Consider the following 11,568-nt stretch of genomic DNA (forward strand, 5'->3'; position numbering starts at 1 on the left):
TTTTCGAGCTGATTGAGATAGTTTAGCTCTTTAGGTGATTTTGTCTTTTAGGTGTCAAAGACCATTTTTTTAACAACCATTTCTCTTCCTTTGTATGGTGGTTAGCGATTGAGGAATTGCACTTGATGAATATCCCTTTCATATTGGATGAATGTTTGGTTTGAATGTCGAGCGCCTCCTCTTCCTCTGCAATCTTTCTTGTTATCTTCCATGTATGGCATGCAATAGTTTAGGAAAATCTGGAATGAGTGTAATTGTCAAGAATAAAACTTTTTAAAAGAGCTATTATTAAAACAAATGGTCTTTGACACCTAAAACAAATGTCTTTGACACCTAAAAGACAAGTTGTCTCAATATCAAAAATAAAGTAATAAACAATAATAAAGTAAACAATCTATTATATATCCAACGTCGGGTTACAATCAAGGACAAAGCGAGATACCGTAATTTAATGCTCAACATTGTAAATTTGTTCCAAATAAAAGTTGCCCAAGAATCCTCCGGCTTTGATAACCTTATACCTATCCCAAGCTGACTTTGAATCAGAACGCTGAAAGATCTTATCTCTAATGGAGCAAACCTCATTGCGTTAATATAATCAGTGAAAATATGTGTAATTCTTAAAAATTACTATATTTATAGTTTACTGTGTAGTAATTTGCAGAATTAGGGAACCATTTGCAGGCTGCTGAGAGTATGTATAGTTTTTATATTGATTGAGTTGTTTTTCAGTGTTATATTAGTTGGAACTATAAAGATATTTGATTCTCAATACAACAAATAACAAATCATACGTAATTTTATTAAATATATTTACAAAAGTAAGACAACCAACTAAATTAAATGCAACTAACAAAATTTCAAAAAAAAAAACAGTTACGGTTGAATTCAGAGAAGTATGTACAATCCTATATATTCAAATAATAATTAGACTGGCTAGCTATTTTATATTTAAAATTACATATTTTATTAAATTAGTATAATATATTTAAAACAAATCATATACATAAATACAAAATGATTTTTAACTGAAAATAAAATATTAACTAATTATTATATTATTTATTTTACAAATATTTATATTTATGTATAAAACACGGAAAATCACTTAGTGAAAAATCACCATAGGCTAATTGGTCTGCTTCTCTTTAGGAGGTTGATAGACTTCGAAGATGTTATGTGAGGAGGAAGAATAGAAGCAAAGAGGAGTTGAGAGAAGAAGAGAAGTAAAGGTGACGTGGAGTGAAGAATAAACCGTTAAGAGTTTGTTATATTCAACGGTCAACGCTTTAGTAGTATAAATAGATGAACACGTAGAGAAGGATTCTTTATGCAATTTGTATATTGTATCTTAGTCCTGAAGATTGTTTCTTCAGGAATTGGTTCTAGACCTTTTGGGTTAGAGATTGTAATCTTCTTTGATAAAGCAATAAAATATTACTTTGCTCTTATCAATTGGTGCGGTGAGCTGTTGTAGCATGCTGTTCATCTAAAGGTTGTCATGGAACTGCTTGTGAAGCATCAACTTTTTGCAAGTAAGAAGAAGTGTTCGTTTGGCCAAAACAGCGTGGAGTATTTAGGTCATGTTATTTCAGCAGAGGGGGTTTCAACTGATCCTGCTAAAACAGCTGCAATTTCAAAGTGGCCGGCGCCGAAGTCAGTGAAAGAATTGAGGAGTTTTTTTGGGTCTTACGGGTTACTACAGGAACTATGTGAAGGCTTATGGAGTTGTTGCAAGGCCATTAACTGATCTGCTTAAAAAAGATGCTTTTGAATGGAGTAACAAGGAACAAAAAGCATTTGAGGAACTGAAGCAACGGATGACTAGTTCACCTATTCTGGCTTTACCCAACTTTCAGGAGCAGTTCGTTGTAGAATCTGATGCATCGGGCTATGGGTTGGGAGCTGTATTGATGCAGAAACAGTGACCTATTGCTTATTTCAGTAAGGGGTTGACTGATAGAGAGCAGTTGAAGCCGGTTTATGAAAGGGAGCTTATGGCAATTGTGATGGCTGTTCAGAAGTGGAAACACTACTTGATGGGAAGGAGATTCACCATTTTTACAGATCAAAAGAGTCTAAAATTTCTTTTGGATCAGAGGGATGTGTCTATGGATTATCAAAAATGGCTTACTAAGCTTTTGGGATATGATTTTGAGATCATTTACAAAGCAGGAAGTGAGAATAAGGTGGCAGATGGTCTTTCTCGCGTGGTTCATAATCCATCCTTTTCAATTCTGGAGTTGTTTACAGCTATTACACAGTCATCGAGTCTTCAAATGCAAGATGTCTTTGAAGAAATTGACGGAGACGCTCATATTCAACAGACTATACATGATTTGTTAGTGGGCTCTTGTGAAAAAACAGAATTCTCGGTGAAGAAAGGAAGGTTGTTCTATAAAGACCGTTTTGGTGTTGCCAAAGTCTTCGAAATTTATAGATACAATTCTAAATGAGTATCACAGTGGTATAATGGGAGGTCATAGTGGTGTGTTGAAGACTATCAAGAGGGTTCAGCGTCTTTTTCATTGGCCAAATCTTAAGAAAGATGTGCAGAAGTTTGTTGCTGAATGCCGCGTTTGCCAAACTCATAAGACCTCAACTCTATCCCCTGCTGGCCTTCTTCAACCAATTCCGATTCCCCAACAGATTTGGGAGGAGTTGTCGATGGATTTCATTGGGGGTTTGCCAAAATCAAATGGTGCTGAGGTGATTTGTGTTGTGGTGGATCGTCTGAGTAAGTATGCGCATTTCTTTACATTGAAGCATCTGTATACTGCTCACTCTATAGCTGAGAAGTTTGTGAAGGAGATTGTCAGGTTACATGGTTTTCCATTATCCATTATATCTGATCGTGATCGAGTGTTTTTGAGTAGCTTTTGGAGGGAATGTTTTAAGCTGGCAGGCACAAAAATGAAGTTTTCTACGGCTTATCATCTTCAATCAGATGGTCAGACTGAGGTTATTAACCGTTGTCTAGAGTCTTACCTGCGATGTTTTACTTCTTCTCACCCAAAGCAGTGGAGTCAGTACTTGTCTTGGGCAGAGTTTTGGTATAACTCTTCGTTCCATACTTCCTTAAAAGCAACACCTTTCGAACTGGTTTATGGGAGGAAACCTCCTTCTTTGTTGCATTTTGAGGAAGGTTCTACTAAGAATTTCGAGCTGGAGACGATGTTAAAAGAACGTGATGCAATGCTCGCTGATATGAAGATGCATTTGTTTCGGGCTCAAGACATTATGAAAAACAATGCTGACAAAAGTAGGAGAGACTTACAGTTTGAAGTTGGTTCGCTGGTGTTTTTGAAGTTGCGCCCTTATCGTCAGACGAGTGTGGCGAAGCGTTTCTGTCAAAAGCTGGCGGCTAAATTCTATGGCCATTTCAAAGTATTAGAGAAGATTGGAGAGGTTGCGTATCATTTGGAGTTACCACATACTTGTCAAATTCACCCGGCCTTTCATGTTTCACAACTGAAACCGGTTTTGGGTTCGGGTCACACGATGATGCAGCTTCCAGAGTCGTTGAATGAGGTGGATGAGTTAGTATTGTTTCCGGAGGAGCTGTTGGATTTTCGTTATGATGAGAAGGGATTGTTGGAGGTGTTGGTGAAATGGCACAGTCTTGATAATTTTGAGCATACATGGATGAAGATTACAGAACTGGAGCAGAACTTTCCATCTTTTGAGCTTGAGGGCAAGCTCAATTTCGGGGAGGGGGGTATTGATAGACCTCGAAGATGTTATGTGAGGAGGAAGAATAGAAGCAAAGAGGAATTGAGAGAAGAAGAGAAGTAAAGGTGACGTGGAGTGAAGAATAAACCGTTAAGAGTTTGTTATATTCAACGGTCAACGTTTTAGTAGTATAAATAGATGAATACGTGGAGAAGGATTCTTTATGCAATTTGTATATTGTATCTTGGTCCTGGAAGATTATTACTTCAGGAATTGGCTCTAGACCTTTTGGGTTAGAGATTATAATCTTCTTTGATAAAACAATAAAATACTATTTTGCTCTTATCAGAGGTATAGATTATTGAATTCAGCCATTGTTAGTTGCACATTGTATATTTGTGACATTTGCCCATTTCAGTAAACCAAATCTAGTCCATATATCTACCTAACTTGTAACATAGATCCAAAGAGATTATAAATAACTTAATATCCATTGCATGAACTTTCATGAAACTAGTGATTACCAAATCCCATAACTAACACACAACTGTCTGTATTCAACACATATTTAAGCAAATATCTTGTGAATATGTAATATATTTACGTTTGCCTTCTGATATTGTCAAGATCTTCTGAATATGTAACATAATATATTTCAGGTATACCTAACACGAAGACGATCTCAATATCAAAACCAAGAAAAAAAGAGAGTTATACTAACAGTTTATCAGATGATAGAGACTAGTTTGAAAAAAACCACACAAGTAACGGATTGGTTATAGATATTCGGAATGTGTTAAAATGGCTTCTACTCTATCCAGTGATGCCTCTAAACGCCCCGAGCTCATGTTGAATAACGGTTCTTCAGTACCAAGAGCTCTGTTCCATTCATCAAGAACACCATTAGCTAAAGCGTAGTGAAATCACATATTTTGGAAACCGATGGATATATAAAAAGATGTCAGAAATGGTGAGACTTACCCAGTAACTTCAGGGAGTACAAAATCAGCTCTCCAACCAAACCGCAGATCGACACCAGGAGTCAAACCAAGAGTGGTTTTGTTTTGGATCCGAGACACACCATCTCCACCCAAACAAGAGGTAAGCTTCCATTTCCAACCCATTGCGTTCATTTGAAAGTTATGCCCAACACCAACCTACAGATTCAGATTTACAAAATATGTAAAAGAGACCAGAGAGGGCACAATAATAAACTCAACAACAACAAAAGGAAAGAGAACCTGGAGATTGAGAAATCTGGTGAGAGGAATCTTCTTTGAAAGAACACGAACTTCTTGGTGTAAAGGCTCATAAATAAACTTCCACTTCCGTTCTGGTGATAATGGCTTCAGAACAAGCTTTGCGTGGTAATCATTCGTGGGTTCGTTATACAACTGGAACATTCGATATAAAAACAATGATGAACATGTCATGGCTCAAACAAGAACAGAGCAGGTCTCTTTCGATGCCTTAAAAACGGAATACTTAGCTCCGTTCGTTATCCATAATAAATCTTCAAGAACTCTCTAACAAAGCGACTACTTAGTTTCACTTGCAGTTCAGCGAATTGGAGCGAGAGAGAGAGAGAGAGAGAGAAAATGACCTCGAGATTGACGCCGACGCGAAGGCCTTGGAGCTCTTTTCGGAACTTGAGAAACAGCTCCGATGGCATTAGATTGATTTTGTAAAGCTCGTCCCATGACGGAGGTTCCTCCGCTCGCGAACTCGGTGGTGGCTCCATGCTTCCAAACACAACCCTTTTTCAAGTTTATCCCAGCATCAATCCCGAAAAGGGCATATGTGTATTTTTCTTAAACGATTAAACCGGTTCCGGTACAAGTTGATTGTTTTCAACTCTAAAAAACCATACGGCCTGAAGCCCATAAACATAAACCGAAGACAACTCTGCCATCGCTAGTCAAGCGGATCCACACATCATTTTAGAGACGAATCATGAATCATTTCCTACAAAAAGCATGGACTCTGGGATTTACCCTTTTTTTTTTCTTTTTTTTTTTCAATTTGTACCAATAGCTTCATTTCAACAGCAAACACAAAGCTGTCGTAATTTACAAGGAAGTAAAAGATAGAAAGCATTTATACAGCTTTGATTCCATGAAAAAAGCACCAACTTCTGAGACTTCCATCATCTTTAGTTACAAAAACCAACCTAGACAGAAGCTAAGCTTCGTTTGTCATTTTTACAATGGAGGTTGCTCAGATGTCTCAACCATCTGCTGCTTTCTACGCCCACCTGCCACTTCCTTCTGTAGTTCCGAGTTAGACATACGCTCCACTTCCAAAGCTCTCTCAAGCTTTAAACAATACAAACAAACGATTCAATGTTTTACTACAAAAGATCAGAAAATGATGTTTCTCAAAACCAAATTACATTTGCTGCCCGCATGCTCCATTCACTCAGAATTGCCCTCAGCCTTTCGTTTTCTTCAATATACTGCACCAACCACCACAAACATCTCTCCAAGATTACTTTGAATCTAGAATAAAAATCTAAAGACTTTCCTACAATACCTGACTGTTGGTATTGTTGACACGCTGCACCTCTGCATCCCTCTCTGCTATCAAAGAACGAGCAAGCCGTAGCTCAGACTGAAGTTGATTCGTCTGCAAGAGAGAGAGGTTGTTCACAAGAACATTCAATTCACATTTGTATAGAGTTTTGGGTTTCTGTCATAGAGATGGAGCTTCAGAAATAAGTATTACCTCAGCTGAAAGTGTCCTCAACTCCTGGTCTCGAGAAGCTAAAAGATGTGCCAGATCAACCTACCAAGCATTTAACATTGAGTATTATTAAGCTATCTGCTATTGGTAAAGGAAAGGAAAGCTTGCCAGAGAAAATCTTCAACCTGAGGGGTGCTTCCATCATCAGATTGTTCATATTTGCTTAGTTTCTCTTGCAAAGACAGAATCTATGAGAAGACACAGAAAATCAAGAAACGTAGATGAAAAATGGGGGAGCATTTTGTATCTGGTATAGGGGTAGGTACCTCCTCGCTTAGAAAATGGAGGTTTTCGCGCTGATACTGTAACAAAGCCGTTTGTTGATCAGAAAGTCGGCCTTCATAATACCTCAAGCCGTCCATAGAACTTGACGGTTGAAGAGGAGAGTATAACGACTTCAAGACGTCTGGCCTTGAATTAACGGAATTGTATTGATGCACATTACCTGAAATAAAAAAGCAGCAGTTTTATAGAACTACTACATTAACATATACTTATTTAATTGAAGGAAGGGCCCTCTCACCTATATATAAACTCATGAAGAAGCCAGCACACACTGATTCAGCAATCATGATGATCCTGTAAGATCATATCCCAAAAAAAAAGGGCATACGATGCAAATTACGGATTTACAACTGAGATAGATACTCGACAAGCGGATAACGAGCTACGAACCGTTGCAAAGAAGAAGTAGAAAGAATGCTGATTTGGGGATCCCATACTATCACAAGAAGCATCGCAGCGGTACCTGGACATATATCCAAGGTACTAAATTCATCACGGGGACAATAACATTTAGTCTCACAAAAAGAAAAAAACACACGAGGACAAGAAGCAAGTTTGGGTAAAAATTCATAGTTTTCACGCTAGGTTCAGTCATGTGCATGTTAAAAGGCTTGTAACCAGTAAAATCAAGAGAAACCGACATGGTTGGACAGATACCATATGAAGCAATTGCAAATGGAAGACGAACAACATGCTTCAACTTCTGACTGAAACTGTAATAACCCTGCAGACCATTTTCATATTTATCAGCCAGTCTATTACTAAATAAAAGCCACCCTGTGCAAGAAAGTAAATGACATGAGTAAAAGAAGCTTACTCTTCCTACCTAAATCTAATTCTTAAAACCAAAAAAAGAAGTAGCAAACCATGTGTAATCACTAAAGCTATCAAGTTTTTGTACCTGAAGACGTATTTTCTGGACTTGAAAAACAAAGTACTGTTGAAAGATACCTGAGACCGTACAAATGGAAATTAACTTAAGGAAAGTGAACAACAAAACTGATCAATATCATATTATGGGTGAGCAAATACAAATCGACAACAGTCACTTTGAGAGAGGACAATCACTCAAGTGATATCCGTCAACAACAAAACCAGGAAAGACATTACAATAATCTAAAAGTAAGTCAATCTGATAAAACTTGAGAAGAAGGCTCCCAGACCTTAATTAACTAACAACCTAGACGGAGATAAATAGGCCTAAGAAGAATGCGAGTTAATGATTTAATGAGATGTCTTCAACAAATGGCTCCTTCTTAGGCTTTGGAAAACATAACAAGGTAAGAAAATTAAAAGCGAGGAGAAAACAAAACCTGTGAGAATCAAAAGCGCAACATCGCAGCAGCAGAGCAAAGAAGGTGTCAAATGGTGGAGATGATGAAATATCCAAGGAGCTCCTGCAGCTAAAACGGCATAGCCTGCCAATAGAATCAGATAGAGGTAACTTCCAACTAGGCTTCTCGATTTCCTGTGACCGAATAAAGGTGCTTCTTGTAATATGTCAAGGAACCTGCAACAAGGCAATTCGGATCCATCCACTAATCACCACCCTCACAAGAAAAAACTAAAACTTTACTGTTCAAAAAGAATGATCCTGTCCCACAGTGACTAAAAGGTGTTTTGATTTGGACATTGGCAAAAGGAATGCATGTTTTGTCCATCAAAAGATTTTATGACAGGACAATTTTTATTAGTATGAAAAGGAAACAAGTCGATCGAGTCTGGAATCAGGAGCCCAAAACGAAAAAATCCATGTTAAAGAATTAACAAAAGAAAGCGTGAAGACATACATAGCGTTCTCTTCGTTGGTCATTGGACGTCTCTCCGTTGACATCTTCGACCTGAACCTCCGATCAAAGTTTCTGCCTTTCTCGGGTGTAAGATTAATTGACTCGATGCCAAAAAAAAAATAATAACAACAATTTGATAGGAAGTCGACCCGAGAAACAAAATAATCCGGTTTTCTATAATCTTAATAAATAAAACCAGAAAGCCGTAGGAAGCTGAACCCTCTATGTAAGCTAGAAGGTTCGGTTCCAATGTTTCAGTTTCATACACAGATGAGGGGTTTGACCAGAACAAGCCCTAGTAGCTCCTCCCAAATCGCAGTCGCCGCTTCATTCACGCCGTTATGATCCGATCGTCCTTTGCCACCACCGTTGGCCTCTTCCACACACACACTCATGGCGGAGCTCAAGCTCGTCCTCTAAAGGCCAATACCCGAGAAGTGACCCATTGCCCCGAAGCTTGGTTAGTCAAAATCCTCTCTACTCTCTTCGTCTACAGGGTCCCAGATTCCGATCTCTGTTTCTGCTACCTCAGCAAGAACATAAATCCGTTCATCGCATTCGAGGTCGTGAAGAAACTTGACAATCCTCACATCGGGTTTCGGTTTTGGGAGTTTAGTAGATTCAAGCTCAACATTCGCCACTCTTTCGGGACTTATAACTTGCTCACTAGATCGCTTTGCAAAGCAGGGTTGCACGATTTGGCTGGGAAGGTGTTTGAGTGCATGAAGAGCGATGGTGTCTCCCCCAACAGTCGGTTATTAGGGTTTTTGGTGTCTTCTTTCGCTGAAAAGGGTAACCTTCGTTTTGCCACTGCTTTGCTTCTTCAGTCTTATGAGGTTCAAGGAGTTTCTACGGTGGTTAACAGTTTGTTGCACACGTTAGTGAGGCTGGGTCGTGTGGAGGATGCCATTAATCTATTCGAAAAGCATCTCAAGTTTCAGTCTTGTAATGATACCTGGACGTTTAACATTCTGATTCGAGGTTTGTGCTGTGTAGGGAAAGCTGAGAAAGCATTAGAGCTTTTTGCTGAGATGAGTAGTTTTGCTTGTTCGCCTGATATCGTTACCTATAATACTCTCATTAAGGGTTTTTGCAAGAGTAATGAGCTGGGCAAAGCCTACGATATGTTCAGCGAGGTTAAGTCGAGAGTGGGTTGTTCTCTGGATGTTGTTACTTATACTTCGATGATGTCAGGGTACTGCAAAGCTGGCAATGTGAAGGAAGCGTCTCTTCTGTTAGATGAAATGGTTGATTTGGGGATTTATCCTAATAACATAACTTTTAATGTTCTGGTCGATGGTTATGCCAAAGTGGGTGAGATGTCTTGTGCGGAAGTTATTCGCGGGAAGATGGAATCTTTTGGCTGTTTCGCAGATGTTGTGACCTACACTTCTTTGATTCATGGGTACTGCAGAGTAGGACAAGTCAACAAAGGGTTTAGTCTTTGGGAAGAAATGAATGCCAAAGGAATGTTTCCTAACGCATTTACCTATTCCATTCTTATCAACGCGCTCTGTAAAGAGAATAGGCTGCTCAGGGCTCGTGATCTTTTGAGGCAGTTAGCTTGTGAAGGCGTTGTTTCTAAACCGTTTCTGTACAACCCTGTCATTGATGGGTTTTGTAAAGCTGGAAAGGTCAACGAGGCAAATGTTATTGTGGCAGAGATGGAGAAGACGAAATGCAAACCAGATAAGATCACTTTTACCATTCTTATAATTGGGCATTGCATGAAAGGAAGGATGGGTGAAGCAGTCAGCATTTTCCACAAAATGGTGGCGATTGGTTGCTCACCTGATAAGATCACAGTGAGCTCTTTGTTGTCGTGTCTTCTTAAGGCTGGAATGGCAAAGGAGGCCTATCAACTAAACCAGATTGCAGTGAAATGCCAAAGTAATGATGTAGCACCTCAAGAGACGAAAGCTGTGAACGTAACTGTGGCTGCCTGCTAAGCTTTCTGTTCAATATCCCTGTACATTGGCCTTCTTCTACCATCATGCATTCTGTACACATGTTAGGCGTAACTGGACGCCAAAAAAGAAAAGCAGAGGAAAACTCACAGTAAGCATCTGTTCACATTCCTTTTAATGCTCTGGTAGACTCGCTAGATGCTTAATTCCCTTTTGAAGACTGAAGTAGAGTGCCATTGCTCTTAGTTAACCAGTTTACATTCTGTGTGATTCAGATGCTTATTGTCAGTTGAATATCTTTTTCAGGTTATTCTACTGCCAGAGATCACACTTTAGTGTAAATTGCTGAGAATGTACCCATCACAATTCGTCTGCAAGATTCGTGATATTCAATTCCTTGATAGATTTTAGATCCGCATATTTTCTCCTAGGAAATTCTTTTCCAGTTGCGTCATCTGGATCAGGCTGTGTTGAAGTATTGAAGTAAAGGATGATCCAACTTGTGAAAAAGAATAATTTTTGGATAAATGAGAAGTTACTTGAGAACTTTGAAGTTCACATGAGTGAGATAGAAGTAGTTGCTTCATCTGGTCCACGTCGTTTTTCTTTAAATAAAGAAGTATTGATTCCTGAGATTGGAATCTGTAAGTTCTCGTTATATTAATCAATCATATGGTGTCCTTATATATGAGAGTTACAAAGAGATAAAAGGAAATACATAGATATGGAAAGTGTACAAATACAAGGAAAAGAAAACGAGGGTTTCTCCTTCTTTAAGCCGCCTCTCTCTCTCTAGGTGTTGGGCCGGTTTATGGACCGGGTCAGTGATAGACATTCATCGTATGGTTTATAACACTCTTCTTTGGATGTCATAACCATTCAGAGTTTGTAATATGCTTTGGATGTTGCCTCACTAAAACTTTATCAGAAAAACCCAATGGGACAAAACTATGATGAAGGAAAAAGAGTACAACACGTATTACTCCCCCTGATGCGAACATCACTGAAGGTCTTTCAGTCGACGCATCCCAACCTGATGGTTGAGCTTCATGTACGCCAATGACTAATGGTCTCAATACCAAGGTAAAGTAGTGCTACCGCGTTGCAAAGACATAACTTGCCTGAGATCTATCATTGTGGATCCAATCTCAAATTTTTAGTTCCTTGTAGGT

General features: G+C 38.8%; 3 protein-coding genes across 4 annotated transcripts; 1 reads left to right on the forward strand and 2 right to left on the reverse strand.

Annotated features, from left to right (window-relative positions):
- Positions 1 to 4,253: 4,253 nt before the first annotated feature.
- Positions 4,254 to 5,468, reverse strand: LOC106409085. Its single transcript, XM_048763487.1, has 4 exons — positions 5,276 to 5,468; positions 4,914 to 5,066; positions 4,654 to 4,829; positions 4,254 to 4,551 (listed from the first exon to the last, which is right to left on the reverse strand). The coding sequence occupies exons 1-4, from the start codon at positions 5,411 to 5,413 to the stop codon at positions 4,449 to 4,451; spliced, it is 570 nt and encodes a 189-aa protein (XP_048619444.1). The 5' UTR covers positions 5,414 to 5,468; the 3' UTR covers positions 4,254 to 4,448.
- Positions 5,469 to 5,660: 192 nt separating this feature from the next.
- LOC106411481 (protein FIP1) lies at positions 5,661 to 8,652 on the reverse strand. 2 transcript variants are annotated; one of them, XM_048763485.1, is made up of 12 exons: positions 8,490 to 8,652; positions 8,013 to 8,209; positions 7,601 to 7,650; positions 7,357 to 7,423; positions 7,090 to 7,162; positions 6,938 to 6,993; positions 6,681 to 6,859; positions 6,540 to 6,602; positions 6,397 to 6,456; positions 6,205 to 6,297; positions 6,065 to 6,127; positions 5,661 to 5,987 (listed from the first exon to the last, which is right to left on the reverse strand). In XM_048763485.1, exons 1-12 carry the CDS (start codon positions 8,531 to 8,533, stop codon positions 5,874 to 5,876), a joined length of 1,059 nt encoding a protein of 352 aa, XP_048619442.1. In that variant the 5' UTR covers positions 8,534 to 8,652; the 3' UTR covers positions 5,661 to 5,873. The 2 variants fall into 2 exon arrangements, with proteins under 2 accessions (XP_048619442.1, XP_048619443.1); XM_048763486.1 differs by lacking the exons at positions 7,357 to 7,423; positions 7,601 to 7,650.
- Positions 8,653 to 8,655: 3 nt separating this feature from the next.
- On the forward strand, positions 8,656 to 11,084 carry LOC106411480 (pentatricopeptide repeat-containing protein At2g06000-like). Its single transcript, XM_013852250.3, has 2 exons — positions 8,656 to 10,547; positions 10,703 to 11,084. The coding sequence occupies exon 1, from the start codon at positions 8,831 to 8,833 to the stop codon at positions 10,436 to 10,438; it is 1,608 nt and encodes a 535-aa protein (XP_013707704.2). The 5' UTR covers positions 8,656 to 8,830; the 3' UTR covers positions 10,439 to 10,547; positions 10,703 to 11,084.
- The last annotated feature ends 484 nt before the right edge of the window (positions 11,085 to 11,568 follow it).

This window comes from Brassica napus, chromosome C7 (genome assembly GCF_020379485.1).
Source record: "Brassica napus cultivar Da-Ae chromosome C7, Da-Ae, whole genome shotgun sequence".
Taxonomy (NCBI): domain Eukaryota; kingdom Viridiplantae; phylum Streptophyta; class Magnoliopsida; order Brassicales; family Brassicaceae; genus Brassica; species Brassica napus.

Coding starts and splice junctions, on each gene's coding strand:
- LOC106409085 (XM_048763487.1), bottom strand. CDS start 5,413: ATGGAGCCACCACCGAGTTCGCGAGCGGAGGAACCTCCGTCATGGGAC. Junction 4,830..4,913: donor CCAGATTTCTCAATCTCCAG/GTTCTCTTTCCT, acceptor CTGAATCTGTAG/GTTGGTGTTGGGCATAACTT. Junction 4,552..4,653: donor GTACTCCCTGAAGTTACTGG/GTAAGTCTCACC, acceptor TGAATGGAACAG/AGCTCTTGGTACTGAAGAAC.
- LOC106411481 (XM_048763485.1), bottom strand. CDS start 8,533: ATGTCAACGGAGAGACGTCCAATGACCAACGAAGAGAACGCTAT. Junction 8,210..8,489: donor ACCAACGAAGAGAACGCTAT/GTATGTCTTCAC, acceptor GCCTTGTTGCAG/GTTCCTTGACATATTACAAG. Junction 7,651..8,012: donor TGCGCTTTTGATTCTCACAG/GTTTTGTTTTCT, acceptor GTACGGTCTCAG/GTATCTTTCAACAGTACTTT.
- LOC106411480 (XM_013852250.3), top strand. CDS start 8,831: ATGATCCGATCGTCCTTTGCCACCACCGTTGGCCTCTTCCACACACAC.